Genomic DNA, 16,035 nt, shown 5'->3' with positions numbered 1-16,035 from the left:
GAAGAGATAGGATTGGCTTCCCATTCTTTGTTTACCATGTATTGTCTTGGAAATTGGCCTTGCATTGAGTAAGCATTTAATGATATTGGCATGATAACATGCCTGTGAAATAAACGAAGAGCTATTCCTGGTACAAAGTGAAAATCAGAATTTTTTTCATCACACCAAAGAACGGACCTGGAAGAAGAAAATGCATTAACATTTCTGGTTGCTTACAGAGACCCACAGATTTATTAATTAAACTATATATAGTCCAACATATACACTCACTCCATGTTAAAAGACATTTAATTTAACACCTCTAGTGTTTTTCATTTTTCAAGTGACTACATATATGTTAATTGGCTAAGATGGCCCTGAATAAACTTTTTCTAATAAAAGGAAATTTATTCATATAGGAATTATATACAGTGTAAGCATTATAATGCTTACATGGGCATAAAATCCCTATTGCCTGTTGAGAACAACCAAAATTTGTAAAATTTTGATGAAAAAATTGTCTAAGTTTTCAAGATTGTAAATTTTAGAAAAGTTTTTCTGAGAAATACACATAAATATTTATAGTTTCAGTGAAGGCTCTGAATTAACCAGCAGGGAAGGTTAAGGCAGAATGTCTATACTTACGGTATTTAGAATACAGAGACTTTGTTTCTCTGGTGACCTGTAAGTGCATTTCTGTTATAATAGGGGAAGAAAATAATCACCATTCTATTTTCGTGGGTGGTCAAGCTGAGTCACACGAGATGTGAGTCAGGGGAAAGCAAGGAATCTAGCCCAGGGCTCCTGCTTCTGGTTCTAGTCACTGAGCCTTTTCAAAAGCTTCTTTTAAGAGAGATGACTTTTAAGTCAGACAGCTGGAGATCAGTCCCTCCTTGGCTGTCAAGTCGTGAGCCGAGTGTTTTCCTGCATGAATTGTCGACCCCATTTACAGCAGAAGCATCATAAGTGATGTGCCCTTCTTGAGAACTTTGGTGGGGAAAACACGGGGGTCTGGCGGGGAGACAGCCCCCAGGGTCGCCTTTCTAAGACATAAACAGAATTTTCAAGGGTACAGGGAGCTAGGATAAGGATTTTCTTTTTACATTTTGCTATGTTGATAATAAAAGACTGTATATACACATGCATACACACATATGCATATATTTCTTCCTTTAAATAAAATGCAAATACCTAATCTTCTATGTTAATGCAGGTGTGAGTCAAACACTTCTGAAGTGTACAATAGAAATTAAATTTAGGCTGAATAGGTGCTCTGAACTATAATTACAGAAAGTAGCTCATCACCAACTGACCCTCCCAGAATTTTTTCACTTGCTCATTCACACCTGGTAGGTGTGTCCAAACTTTTGGCATCTCTGGGCCACACTGGAAGAAAAATAGTTGTCTTAGGCCACACATTGAGCACACAAGCACTAATGGAAACAAAAAAAAATATCTCGTAGTGTTTTAAGTAAGTTTATGGTTTTGTGTTGGGCTGCATTCACAGCCATCCTGAGCCACATGTGGCCCACGGGCCATGGGTTGGACACCCTTGCAAGATGCCTTTGTGGGAGCACCGGGCCTCTGCCTCTGTGGGAGCACATGCCCTTGGAGGTGAATCATGTGGTGTTCTATCCTGAGGAGCATAGGGCAGTGGGCACGCCTCCCACAGCAGAGGAAATGCCCGATGCACATTCTCTTCGAAAGAACACTTGTGATTTGCAGGGAGTCATGATTCGGTGGCCCTCGCCTCCTCCAGGTAGGGAGACAGGAATGCTACAGAGGAGAGGGAAGAAACTGAGGAGAGCTAGGGTGCTCGGGACGAATTTAGGTGACTGGCCAGTATTGTTCCACTTAACTGCTGCTGTTTCTCTTCTTCCTTTTCCTCGCCTTCTGTGACTGCTCCTCCCCTTCTTCCTCGTCCTCTAGCATTTGGATTTCTGAAGCATTTATTACCTTCTTGGCATGCTAAAAAAACTCTTTATATTTTTGTTGTTTCATCTGTGTGATTTTCCTCAGCATTTTTTCTTCTTATCGTTGGAGCCAGACTCTAGATTTGGTCCATGGCATTTACCTATCAAGGCTGAAACTGGCAGTTAGTAAATATAATGATAATGTAATGGCCAGTACATCAGTATCAACATGGCCATGTGGACATTGCACATACTGCCTCATATCCTACCCTCCTGCGTACTCTTAGCCAATGGCATGATTTCATTGACCATGCTTTGCTCTAGAGAGTGTAAAAAGTGAGCCGATCAATTTGTTCTTGAGCACATACATAGTCATTAGTGTGAAACACATGAGAATTTTTTGCTGTCATGGTTACTAACGTGCTAAGACATTTATATGTCCTCTTGTAAACAAACCTTCAATGATAAAGAGTTTCGATTTCCATGTAGGTAGTAGTCCTCAAGTTAACACAGATCTAATGTGATGTGTCACTAGGAATTTAAGTCTAGGATTTTCCCACGTTCTTTGGCCTCTCATTTCCCCCATTCTAGACAAGGTATACAGTTTCTCACTGAAGAACTAAAAAAATTGGTTGAAAAATAGTCCTATGTGAGTTACATTTAGCAAGAAAATATATATGCAGCAGTTAGTGGATAGGCTTCAGTTACATACTATATTTTAATAAGATTGCAAGTAATAGTTTTTAGAAGTCAAAGAGTATTATATACTTGAATGTTATACATTTATTGCTTGGGATAATATGTATGATATATGAAAAACTACTTTGGAAATGGCTTGCTTTAAACAAAGGAGATGGAGAGGTTTTAAAATATAGAACAAATAAGCTTATTTGTGAAATAACATTTTAAAACGTTGAAGAATGTTTATTCAATGTTTTCTACAGAGACCTCATACAGTATTTTTTTTTTATATCTGTTCGATTTAAACTCTGGACACATATCAAGCCTATATTCATTGGAAAACCCAGGATTTTGCTACTGACTGTATCCTCTAGCTTTTTGGGAAAGAATACATTAAAGAGATTTAAAATTAGAAATAACTTTATTCATCAGAAATAACAAAAGCACTGTTCCGCAGTGTTCACTTTGCCCTTTAGTTCAATCTGACCAGGTTGAAACCTACTGGATTTGTAGACACGTGCTTTTTCAAATGTAACCGAGCACTTTTATTTACTAATAAGATGTGACTTAACTAATGTGATTAAGTGCTTTCTATTTTTTTTTTTGTTGTTGTTACCATGTCAAGGGCAGAGAGAAAGAATCACAGCAGTTTCAATTAAAAATCACTGAGATACAAAATGTAATTTGTTAAAGCTCAAAAATTATTATTAACTTATGCTCTATTAGGTTATTTTTCCCATTATTATTGGTATTCATAGAATATAATAACATTATAATCAATAGTATGTAAGAGCCCTTACCAGATTAAAAGTAACATCACAATATTTCTGAATTATTGGGATCACTAAACATTAGAAAAAATGAACATGGGGCTCAGGACTTAAAAATTGCCTACTTCAAAATATCTACAGTATCAACTTCTCATAAGGTTTTCTTCTTTGTTTTGATTTTGTTGTTGTATCTAGCCTTTAATGTGAAGTATAGTTTTAAGTGTGCTGTCGCTTGAAAATCAATCCTTTGTGCTATTATAGCATTATTGTGATAGTGCTAAGTGGACCCAGGTCCCAACAGATAATTTTCATGATGGTGTGCTTTCCCAGGAACACTGGATGTAGGTGTTGTTTGTGCTGCACATGAGATAAAGATCGAGGTTTTCCTTTAATTCCTCCAAAGGCCTCATTGCTTTGCAGAATCAAGGCCTGGTGCTCTCAGAAATTAAGAGAAAGGAGTAGTATTTTCCCAATTGCCTGGATTTTATCTTTTGCTTTTCTAAATACTACTGATGCTTTTGAAAAAAAGTCTTTTGCATTTCCCTTAAGAAAAGAAGTAAGAAGCTGCCTCTTTGAAACAAGAGATGAGAGACAAATAACCTCCATTGATCGCATTATTGTGGTGGCAGGATGGTCTCGAACCTCAAAAAAGTAATCAGTGAAGCTGTGAGAACTCAGGGGAGGCCGATGAGGGGGGCTTGGGGCAGAGAACATATATCTTACTCAGTTCTCTTTTCTTATTAAAGCAGGTGTCATTACTAAGCATCAGGCCTTGTGTTTCACTCAGCTCCTGCCTTTTGGGGGATTTTTTAAAAAGAGGATAATAATAAAATTGCAGGCCCATCGCATAATTGCAGGCCAAGTGGAGTGCTCATTTTCACATTAGAGCTTGTGCAATCTGGAGGGAAATTTGTTTAGTATTACTTGTAAGTTGGTGGATCAGATAAAAGCCAGTCAAGTGGAAGAGAGGACTGTGTGAAGTGCATACCCTGCCCCCCCGCCCCCCACCGCCATGCTGCAGGCGTTCCTCCAGTCGGTTAATAGATTTCACCAGCTCCTCTACGGCAGGTGAGAATTTCCTCATTAAGGGGGATTTATTCCATTTCCTTTTACCATTTTATACTGAAGGGTAAGTGTTAGTGGAGGAAGTTTCAGAGATGACAGGGTAGAATTTTAAACAACAACAAAATGTACACTGGAAGTCCAAGAGATGGAGGAGAAAGGCTTGTATTGTTTACAAAACCAGAGAGCACACGAGAGACATCCCCTGTAAAGCTGAGCTGTGCTGTCTGTTAAAAGATTGTGGCAGAGTGTGTAAACTTCCGATTGTCTGTTTTTAGGGTGGTTTCCCCCTTCTAAAAATTCAGACTGTCATTTTGTGTTGCTCTGTAGAGATACTGAAGATTATGAAAAGGCCAGCATCACATTTGTTTGGTGTTTCTTTGTTTAATTGTTTAGATTCTATTATACCATGATAAAAGTGTGACCTTTGAAGAATTTGGATAGAGGACATGATTTAATGTGTTCACATTCAAAGAAGTAAAGATAAACATAAACATATTTAGTACATACACATCTATTAAATACCAGAAGGATAATATATTTATTATAAATATTTTAAAACCGTGGTTTCATACAATATACTCCATTCAGCTGATCACATTTCTTGCTTAGCATAATACTCCCTTGATTTACAATATAATATAAATGGAGGTTTATATTATAACTTATTGAGGTTTCAAAGAACAGTCTCAAATAACAAATTCAGTGTTTATATTTCTTTTAGTAACTATTTTATTTTGAGTTGGTTCCAAATTAAGCTTTTCCTTTTCTTTTGGAAAAAAATGGAAATATTATAGCTCTTTCCCTGAAATAAGCTTGCACCTAGCTTGATTTAAAGAAATCTCACTCTGACGAAAGTTCTTTTTTGGCAGACAAAATAGAAGGCAGCTTAATATGAACAGATAAAGATGAGGGACATGTATCTGAATTCCCACATTGTTCAATGAGCTGTTATGTTCACTTAAGATGATTCATCTTGTTTGACTCTGAAGAGGTTTAACCTTATCTGAATCACTGGCCCGAAGCTAATGAATCGTGTCTTCATACTGTCTCTTCTTTTATTTTATTATAATGGAGCTCAAAATAAAACTTTGTATCAGAACAAGTAGGGAATGAAGTCAATTTTCTTCTGTGTGTAAGGACATGTCAGCCAGGCTTGTCACGTGCAGGAGCAGCAGAGAGAGTGAACCAGGGAAAGAGAGAGAGAGGCAGCCTCCTCCCTGTCTTGGAGTGAGGGGTTCCCTGCAGAATTAGGATAGCAGGGAATGAGGGAAGGGATCTAACTTGTCTCTGTTCTTGTAATTGCCATGGTGGATCAGAATCAACATCTCTTTTCTGAGTTGAGGAGGTTGAAAGTGCTTTACACTATTTTGGGAACATGTGTGAAGAGTAGAAATGAATAACCACAGAGAGCATGAATGGAATACTAAAGAAGACATGTCACTTTGAACTTCATATGGACATATCTCCCCGATATTTACATTCAAGTTGAAATAGATGAACACTTATGTATTCATATGCCATTCCAATGTAATGCACCCTAATTTCAGGATGTTTAAAAATACTCTATCATGGTATTGATCTAATTATTTTAATATTGGGCAAAACTGCAAGCCTTTTTGGGCTCACCAAGGAAATATTCTGCGATTCAGCTTGTGAGCTTCAAACATGTGTTACACAGACCTAGCTAGATGTGTTTGTTGCAGAACTCTTACCTGGTATAGTTTGAGGGGGTACCTGTAGAGAAATAGTGTCACCCCCATTCTATCATCCATGACTCATTATTTTGTGCCACTGTTGTGCTTCTCAGGCATCCCCTTTAAATAATGACAACGCTCTGGGGTGGATATGCCACGGGGAACAGTAACAAGTGAGTTAATCCTGGTGACAGGTAGCTATTTTTTGCCACCAGAGCTGAGCACAAAATTAATTCACTTTATTTCTTTATGCATAAGGCCAATTCTATCTACCATTTTTTCCACTTATATATTTTTGTTGTTGTTGTTGGTAAGAGGCCAACTTCGTTCAGTGGATAGAGAAACACTTTCTACGTATGCTGGAAATATGTTTATATACTTTATTGGACTTTTTTCTGGCGGCAAGGAATAGGAGTAAGTATGCATATATTCACAATAGGAAAGATTGCATTGTTGAATGTGGACAGAACAAATGCAAATATATTGCATCCCTAGTAGAAATGTAAGGAACCTAAGTGGTTTCTTGTTTGTTTGTGTAATGCCACTATTTATAACTTTCATTTAAAGCAATATAAGAAGCTTTGAAGAATTGACTGCCATTCCATATAAGAAAAATAAAAATGAATCATTCAAGGCCAAAAAAAGATCCAAACCTCAAAGATAAAAATAGTACTTTTAGTTATCTTTGAACTTGCAGAACTTGTATTTAAGGTTGTTCATAGTCAAAATTATAGGTGTGATGGCTCTTTTCAAGAGGTGTTTCTTAAGTGTGTGTGCACGGCTGTTGTTCAGGTTAGGTTTAGTCATTTAGGTTAGTGTGGCTGCCAATTTAGTAATATAGTATGGGTTTTGCCTCAAATATTTTTTGCAATAATAAAGAAATGTCTTATTGAACATCTACTTATTCTTGGCCAGCCTAATCTTTTACTGCTATCCCACAGTGATGGGAAAATGCTCTAGCAAGTAGCTAGAAAAATCTGTGTGTAAGAATTGGCTCAATGTTATATGTATGGTATTTCACTACTTAACCTTCATGCCTAGGTTTTTAGTATAATTGCAGATCTCACAGCAAATGTGTAGCTTTTCCCCCGTGCAGGTAAACATTAACATGATTTGAGATCTTCCACAAAACTCTCAGATATTTCTTTAAAAAAGAACATCATCCCAAGTTTTAATTTAGAAAAACAGCGTATTTATCAAGCACTTCCATTTGAGGCTGAATGCGCACTTGCGCATAAACAAATGAGCAATTGGTTTCTTGGCAATTGCCAAGTCTTGGCAGGGAAAGTGGAAATACACATTTCTAAAACAAATAGCGACAACAACAACAGATCCCTTCCTCTGCTGTCATCTCAATTTTTTTTTCTTGCAAAACTAAAGCTAAACAGCGTATACTAGAGTGTTTCAGAGACCCTCAGGAGCTCGGAAGCCTTTCCACACTTCCCCGGAAGAAGGTGAGCCCACTTCTGAGCCAGGGCCTCTTCTCGTATGCATTTCTCTCATAACTCCTCTCATGGCTCTTTGTTTGACTCCTAATATACTCTGATTTCCTTAATGTAAAGATTTGATACTTCATTTATCATTTAAATAGGTAGCCCAGAGTCTGGTACACAGCACAGTTTTACTAAGTAATAAGGAATAATGAAAAAATGCAGTGAATGTAGCCACACTTTCACCATCCACAATACCCAACTTTTTCCAACTGCAAATCTCCAGCATGTTTTGTATACCTGTGATGCCTGTTGCTCCCTCGAATTATTGCAGTTGCAGTTGCCCTCGCTATAGTACATCTGTCACCTCCTTCATCTAGAGGAAACTGAGTTTTCTTTATGGTTCTGTTCTCGTACCTCTACTGCCATAGTATTTCTCACCTACAACCACTCACATTGTTATCTCTTTTCTCTGACCTCACATTTCACCACACAGCCTATCTCCCCATAAAATGCGTTGAATCACTCTCTGTCATTCCCTGGTCTCAAACACTGTTTTATATCTTAGTAAGCGGCACTGTTTTATAGACATTTCTGTGATGATAAAATATTCTGTAATCTGCATTGTCTGAAATAGTAGTCACTAGCAATGGGTGGCTCTTTGGCACTTGAGATGTGGCTGATGCAACTGTGACCCTAAACTTTTATTTAAAATTTTTTGAATTAATTGACTTTTAAATTTAAATTGTCATGTGTAGCTCCGTCCTTACCATATTGGGCAGTGAAGTTCCCGAGCACGCAGCACAGGGCTGAGTATATAGTGAATGGCTAATAAGAGTTAATAATCAGATTGTGTTCAAGATTTTGACAGGAAAAAGGGTTGCTCTGAGAGCATGCTTATCAAATACTGGGGAAGATTTAAAAAATCTAAATGGTAATAGAAAAAGAGTTAAATTTATTGGAAGAAATAACAAATTGATTTGAGCGACAGGAGGGAGTTTAGGTGCCATACAAAATGCATGTGGAACAGAAAGAGCTATAGCTACAAAAATCTAAACTAATACTGATACAAAAAATCCAGAGAAATAGCTGTTAAATGTATCAGCTCAATTCTTTCTTCTTTAAACTCAGAATGTAAATTAATTAAACAAAGAAAATTGACAAACACAATGAGCAAGATGCAGTAGATTTCAGTCAACTGCATTCCAATAGCAGAATTTCAGTGAAAGTATTTTATTTATTATGAAATCTTCTGAGTTGACTATCCAACTTCCGTAACTGAGGTTTACTGTACTGACTAGTGCTTGGAATAGCTGGCCCACAGCTACTTGGTTAAAGATGCTTTTACAGGTGCTTTTTGTATTTTATTTTTCTGAATATCGGGACTCTACAAATTATTTTTGAATTCTAGTTGTGAGATGATTTCAATAGCTTCTTTGTCTTTTCTGTAAAATTAAAAGCCATAGAATTTCAGTTATTTCCATTTACTTACTAAATATTTATTGAATGTTGTCTGTGGGCCAGTGTACTAGGCTTTGGGAATAATGTGGTAAATGAGTCAGATGTATTCTTTGCCCTTGTAGAACTTGAAGCTAAGCAGAAAAAAAGTGTGGTTGGGAAAAAAAAAAAGGTAAGAACCATAAAAAACACAAGGTGATGATTACATGTTAAACAGTGTGCTTCCAATTTCCAGCTCGGTTCCAAACATAAGCATTAGTTAGGAGCCCAGGAAGGCGATTGTGGGTGAGGACAGACTGAGAAGGCTTCAAGTCGGAAGCTGAGCTTTTGTTGTCCTAAGGAGGGTGGCTGGGAGTTGAGAAGTTGGGTAGGTAATAGGAGTATCAAAGACTTTGCAGATGAGAGAAACAGCGCAAATATGATTTATTCCGTGGAAATGAGCAATAAAGTAGGGTGAGGAGCAAGTTAACCAGAAGCCAGAGGAAGATACCTTTAAAGAATGAAACATCAAACAGGTCATATGCTGTCAGGTTAATGAGATGAAAATTGAGAAAGAGCTCCTCAATTTAGTAAGTGAGAGTAGGGTCCCTAATTACTTTTAAATAGAAAATTCATTAGGGCAGTGAATGCAGAAACCATTTCTCAGGAAACAAGAAGAGGGTGCATAGGGTATAAAATGGGAATCCATATATCTGAGATCAGCATTGCAAATAGTAGACTTCAGAGAGGCTAAAAGATTCAGTAGATTTGTGTATTGAAGATAGAAAATAAAGAACCTTTGGTGCTTTTGGAATTGAATAGTTCACTGCTTCTTGTTGTGGTTGGTTTGAACTCAAACATCTTTTTCATTAAATCCTAGTGAGTCCATCCCAGCAGAAACCCTGAAAAAGGCCAAGGAGATTGGGTTCTCAGACAAGCAGATTTCCAAATGCCTCCGGCTGACTGAGGCTCAGACAAGGGAGCTGAGGTTAAAGAAAAACATCCACCCTTGGGTTAAACAGGTAAAGTAATTTTCCTTTCTTCTCTAGATTCCTCAAGTGAAACTCATAGGGACGTTGTCAATAAAAAGAGGGGTGGAATTTGAACGTGACTCTTCTTGTCCTATAGATGCCTCTGAGGTCACCAATTTTATTCAGCACAGGATTTATTTATGCTTAAAAGGGAAAGGATGAAGGGGTAACTGAGATGTAAAGGTGAGAGTGAACACATGATTTTCTTGGCCTAAATTGAAAACAAACATACAAGCAAACAAACAACCCCCAAACCAAAACAAAATGATGTCTCCTCTGCTTTTTGATGGAGAGCAAAAATATCTGTAAAAAGAGAAATCCTTAATGTAATAGAAGAACTTGAAAATACCCTAGTGTGGTGGATGAGGCTCTTGAAAAGAATAGTTATCTCTTTTGGCACTAAGTTTTTACAAGGCAATACTTTATTTTAAGTGCTCCGTCATTATGGTTCATTTAGTATTCATTGTGATAGGGTTGGGCATAATGAGCTCATCTAGTATTCATGCCACTCACACAAGAACATTCATAGGTATATGATTGTGGTTTTTTTTTTTTTCTTTTTCCCTTAGTAGAAGAGATGGCTTGGCTTAAAGTACCACCAGCTGGTTTGTGTCCTTTAAAATTATTGACCTTTCCCGTATGCTCAGGGGGCAGGCACATGTGCACCCACAGGTCTCAGGCTTAGTGCTGAATATTTTCTACTCAGCAATTATTATCTTTTTTTCCTTCTCACCTGTTTTACACTAGCTTGCCCTGTCAGCTCCCAAATTCTCGCTCTCTAAGCTGAGCTCCTAGCCCTTCAGAGCTGAATTGATCTACTTTTTCCATTCAATGAAATCTTGTCTCCTTCCCACGTCCCCATCTATGAAATTTGCGTCATCTGATTTCTCATTGCCATAGGCAACTTAAATCTTGTGCATCCACTTGCAAACCAAAAGCATTCTTATGTACAGACCACTGTGCTCTGATTTTAGAGTTTATTTGCAGCTGCTTTAGACAGCCTGACTGAGTAAGTCTTCTTGGTAACCCATTGATTTTTTACAACTTTTTTAAAGGTTTTATCTACTTATTTTTAGAGAGAGGGGGAGGGAGAGAGAAAGAGAGAGAAACATCAGAGTGTCAACGTGTGGTTGCCTCTTGTGCACCCCCAGCTGGGGATATGGCCAATAACCAAGGCATGTACCCTGACTGGGAATCGATCTGGTGACCCTCTGGTTTGCAGGCCAGCACTCAATTCACTGAATTACACCAGCCAGCGTGGTAACCCATTGATTATATGGTCATTTGGTTATGTTCATGAGAGGTACTACCTTAATGGGTCAGTGATGCTCTGGGATATGTATTGTCATTATTGCTCAAGTGATAACTAAATTGTGTCATTGTTTTTTTCCCCTTCTTACTTTTGGAATTAGAAAGCAATTGGGTTGTACATACCATTTTCTTGACTTTATATTTGACAGTAATAGGCATTAAAGAAATATGAATGCAGCACAAAAAAAATCCACATTCTTCAAACAGAGATGAAAACAAAAAGAGTAGAAAAGTTCCTATTTATTTATTTGTTTATTTATTTATCTTCTTTTGCAGATTGACACGCTGGCTGCAGAATACCCGTCAGTAACGAACTACCTCTATATTACCTACAACGGTCAGGTAAGAACCGCCACGTTGCCGTATCAGAAAGCTCCAGATTGAGTAAATGGTCCACATGGGGGAATATAAACTTTTGTCTTTTCTAGTGGTCCTGGTAGTGAAAATGACATCAGGAGGATCAACCGTGATGATGTCTTTCTCTACTCCTCTTTTATGAACTGCCTTAAGATAATGAAATCAAACAAATAAAAAGACAAGGACAATGGTTATATGAACCATGCAGTGATACCAGATTGTAATAACTATTTAATTAAAAATGATAGAACTTACTTTTTTACAAATAAGTAGAGTGTTTATAACTTTATCCATAGAGGTTCCCGGACTAGTAGAGGATGCATGTCAACAAAAGGAGGAATGAGAAAGACACAGAGACAGGACACAGAGTTTGATAGGAAGGAAGAATCACGTAATTTTCACACCTTTTTTTTTCTCTCTCAGGAGCATGATATTAATTTTGATGAGCATGGAATGATGGTGCTGGGCTGTGGTCCATATCATATTGGTAAAGTGATAACTTCTGTTTACATAGGGCTTTACAGTTTGATCATATCGTATTTTTCACACATGTTAATTTCAGCATTCTAAAAACCGTGTAAAATAGATGCTGTCATAATACATATTTTACCAGTTAGGAAACTGAGGTTCAGAGAGATGAAATCCAAACATATGTAGCTATTAAGTGGTGGAAGTGGCCTCAAATGCAGCCTCTAATAGAAATTCCATCTCCTTTCATTTCATCATTTCATCCCGAATCATTTTCATCCTCATGAACTAAGCTAAGCCTCTCACTGGGGTTGAAGAATGAATTACACTTCGACTTTTTCTTTCCTGGCATTATATTTCACAAAGATCTCTATTGGCCGAAGGACTTCGTACATCAGCCAGGATTATATTTGTAGATGCCATCTGACCTAACATGTGATATCTGTTGATATCAAGTGCAAAGAGCTTTTCTCATTGGTGCATAGAGTGTTGCATAATTTGGTTAAAACAGTCTCAACCAGAAAAATTGTCTCAAATCACCCTAGACACTTACAAGTGAATATTTAATGATGAATTGAGATCTATTACACTTACAAAGTATGTAATTACAGAAAATAGACAATGATATTGTCCAATAAGTGTATTTAACATTTAGTTTCTGTAAGTCATTCTAAATTAGAAATGATAAAATATATAACTTAAGTGTATATAGTCTTTCTTTGTTACTTTCAATGTAGTGTATTTTAGCTTTTACAATTAATTAAGTGCTTCAGGATATGCTAGTTCATCGATTTTTGGCCAAATCATGAAGGAGAATAAAAGCGTTTAGACCTTTACCACTGTAGTTTCTTTTGGCTAACTGGCCTGAACACTGTCGCCAGGACATACCCTTTTCTTTCCTAGACCTATTTTTCTTCTTCTTCAAATTTTATCTAACTTATGCGACAATTTTACTTCACCCTCAGGCCCAGGGAAGACTAGCTAAGATGATAATCAGATCTATACTTAATTGATAGTGAGAATTAACATGCTACTAAATTTGCATATTTTATTCTAACAACAGTTTTTAGGAGACAAAGTCGTAATGTCAAAGATTAGTACAAATCCCAGAACTTTCAGTTCTCTGGGATCCCAGTAGACATGATATTTTGAGACATTTAAGACCATTATTACACTTCAAATTACTTGTTAGAAGGTCACTACTCTGCATGGGATGGTCTTGCCAAGCCTAAAAGGATATGCTTGGAAAGGACAGGACTTTTTAATCAATTAAGATGTATCAGAGCTACAAGACACCTCAGGGATCACTGGGGTTAGCCTTTAGACAGCAGGGTAAGTGGAAGGACTGAAACAAGAACTCGAGTATTCTGATCACCAGCTTAACTACTTTTGTGTATGAAGGTCAATATTTTGAATTTCTTTTCAGTAAGTGGGGGCTATTTTTTAAATCATTACAAGTATCTCCCTTTAACTTTGAAGTTCTGTGTGTTTCAGATACAGATATTATCTATTGCAGAACTTAGCATATGAAACAGGCCCACCTGTCATTGTTTAATTAGTTCCTGATTTTCCTATTATTAACATACTGTACATAATGGACCTAAAATTTATATTTTGGAGTTTTAAAAATTGAATTCACAAATAGGAAAAGAAGGGACAAATAAAGCAAATGTAGCTTTATTTAAGCGTTGAAAGGGCATTGGCTTCCTTAGCTTAAATGACCAGCAATATATTTCAGCTTCTCTTTGTGTTGTAACTTCATGCTTCTCTTATCCCTTTTTCCAATCTCGTTGTCTCTGCAGGCAGCAGTGTGGAATTTGATTGGTGTGCTGTCTCCAGTATCCGCACACTGCGTCAACTTGGCAAGAAGACTGTGGTGGTGAATTGCAACCCTGAGACCGTGAGCACAGACTTTGATGAGTGTGACAAACTCTACTTTGAAGAGTTGTCTTTGGAAAGAATCCTAGACATCTACCATCAGGAGGTAAAAAAAAAAAAAAAAAAGAAAGAAAGAAAGAAAAGGAAAAATATAGGCAGTGCACACTTTATATATGTGTATTCATGTATATAGATTTATATTGTATTCCCCTTAGGAGAAAGAGCTGCCGGTGCCTTCTAGTGTCTCATTTTGTAGTGAAGCTTGAAAAAGAATTACCCAGCCTTAGATTCTTGACACTCTGGCTCAGGGTGATTATTTTACACATAGAACTCACTTTTTCTTTCTCAACATCCTAGCTATACTAAAAACTCTTCTTGGTAACATGTGCCAGACACATATTAACTAGTACAAGACAACCTCAATAAATATTTTGCAGAATGATTGAATTGGCCATCTGGACATACAATAAGCAGTGTCTCTCTAGTACATGAGCTGAGGGGAGGGGTCACTTGTTCATGAAGGACCAGCTAATTCTTTGTGCTATCAAATGAAGCCATTTGTCTTCAATTTAAGATTGATGAGTCCACTCCAAATGATTCTGGTACTTTTATAACATTTTTCTACAGTTGTGCCTCCACTTCCATGCCAGTATGAGTGTATCTTCCCTGTACATAATTTACTGTGCGTCTGTTGAATTAGTCAAATTGTCTTCAGTTTAAAAAAAAATAACTAGTGGAAAATTTCAAAGTGGTGTCCAGAAGTTGTCCCTTTTGATGTCATTACAGTTAATTCCTTCTCACAGAAAGTCATCCCAATGTGTAAAATTTGGCCACTTAGGAAAAATAATACTGAATTGGACCAATGATACTTCAATTCTAGTTTTAACTTGAGAACTCTTTGACTTGTGTAAGTTCCTTAAATTCTCTGTGCTTCATCTTTTTTTTTGTTAATGAATTATATGAGTGTAAAAATGTGCTACATGCAGGTACCATGAAGCTAATGGGCGATTTGTGGTTGAAATTATATTGTCAAGTATAAAGTATAGTACTAGAACAATGTCATGATTTTATTAGTGTAAAGAAAAGGGGACCAAAAAAAAAAGAAAATGGACAAATTTGAGATGGATGTATTGTCATCATACTTGTTTATTTAGATCTGGCTTACTAATCTTTTAGTACAACAAAATTGAACCATTAGGTAGAATATGAACAATTTTTAGTTTTCTCTCTAACATGGTTTCTCTAATGACTTCTTAATATTCATTTCAGAGGCATAGGTGGGGATCAGAATAAGTGCATTCTACAAATGGTCTTGAGCACCTTTTAAATGCCAGGTTTAACAAGATAGCTATAAAAACAGGTCTCTACCTTCAAGGTGTTAAAATAAAATTAGGATTCATGACATAAATATGTGAAAAATTATGTAATTGTTTAAAAATATTAACAAACATTGCAGGCAGTAGCAGCAGGCATTTTACATGTAATTAATTATTTCCCCAGGAATTCTTTAAGGAAAGACTAGAAACGTCTATGACTGCCTTTGGATATAGTTACACAGGGATATTAATGGGTTTCTTTTACTATAACTGAATTCAGTGTGCTAGAAAGAAAGAAATTGGCCCTTCTTTGAATCTAATTGACAATTAAAGTGCTACTGTATATAGTAAGGTAGTTTTAAGTGCTGTCTTGGAGTACATGAGAACAATATGTCATTGATGTATTCTCAAGAAATTACATGAAGCACACACACGTACATGTATGTGTTTGTATGCTTCCTTTCATGAGATTGTTGTGTATATGTCCTTTTGGCAGGCTCCACAGGCTCCACTGTCCCTCATAAAAAAGTATTCCTCAATCTTCAGAAAACTGTCATCTGACCTTGGGTGCCCCTAGTGAGGCTGAAGGCACTGAGGCATTCAGTAGTAAAATTGCAGAAAGTTGGAAGCACATCTAAACTTACCCAAAAGCACATGTTTGAGTACCTTAGAAGGGCAATAGACTTCTAAGGGTATAGAGCAACA

The 16,035-nt window shown here is 36.9% G+C and overlaps 1 protein-coding gene across 1 annotated transcript in view; it reads left to right on the top strand.

Moving 5' to 3' along the window:
• Window positions 1–16,035, top strand: part of CPS1 (carbamoyl-phosphate synthase 1) — a 117,302-nt gene that overhangs the window by 69,306 nt on the left and 31,961 nt on the right. The window contains exons 22-25 of the mRNA XM_037042024.1: window positions 9,850–9,991; window positions 11,588–11,653; window positions 12,092–12,155; window positions 13,939–14,120. Coding sequence (XP_036897919.1) covers window positions 9,850–9,991; window positions 11,588–11,653; window positions 12,092–12,155; window positions 13,939–14,120 — 454 coding nt within the window. The remainder of the gene's footprint in view (window positions 1–9,849; window positions 9,992–11,587; window positions 11,654–12,091; window positions 12,156–13,938; window positions 14,121–16,035) is intronic.

Source organism: Sturnira hondurensis, unplaced genomic scaffold (assembly GCF_014824575.4).
Source record: "Sturnira hondurensis isolate 20B ecotype Veracruz unplaced genomic scaffold, ASM1482457v3 Scaffold0003681, whole genome shotgun sequence".
NCBI lineage: Eukaryota > Metazoa > Chordata > Mammalia > Chiroptera > Phyllostomidae > Sturnira > Sturnira hondurensis.
This window is presented reverse-complemented; position numbering and strand designations above follow the sequence as displayed.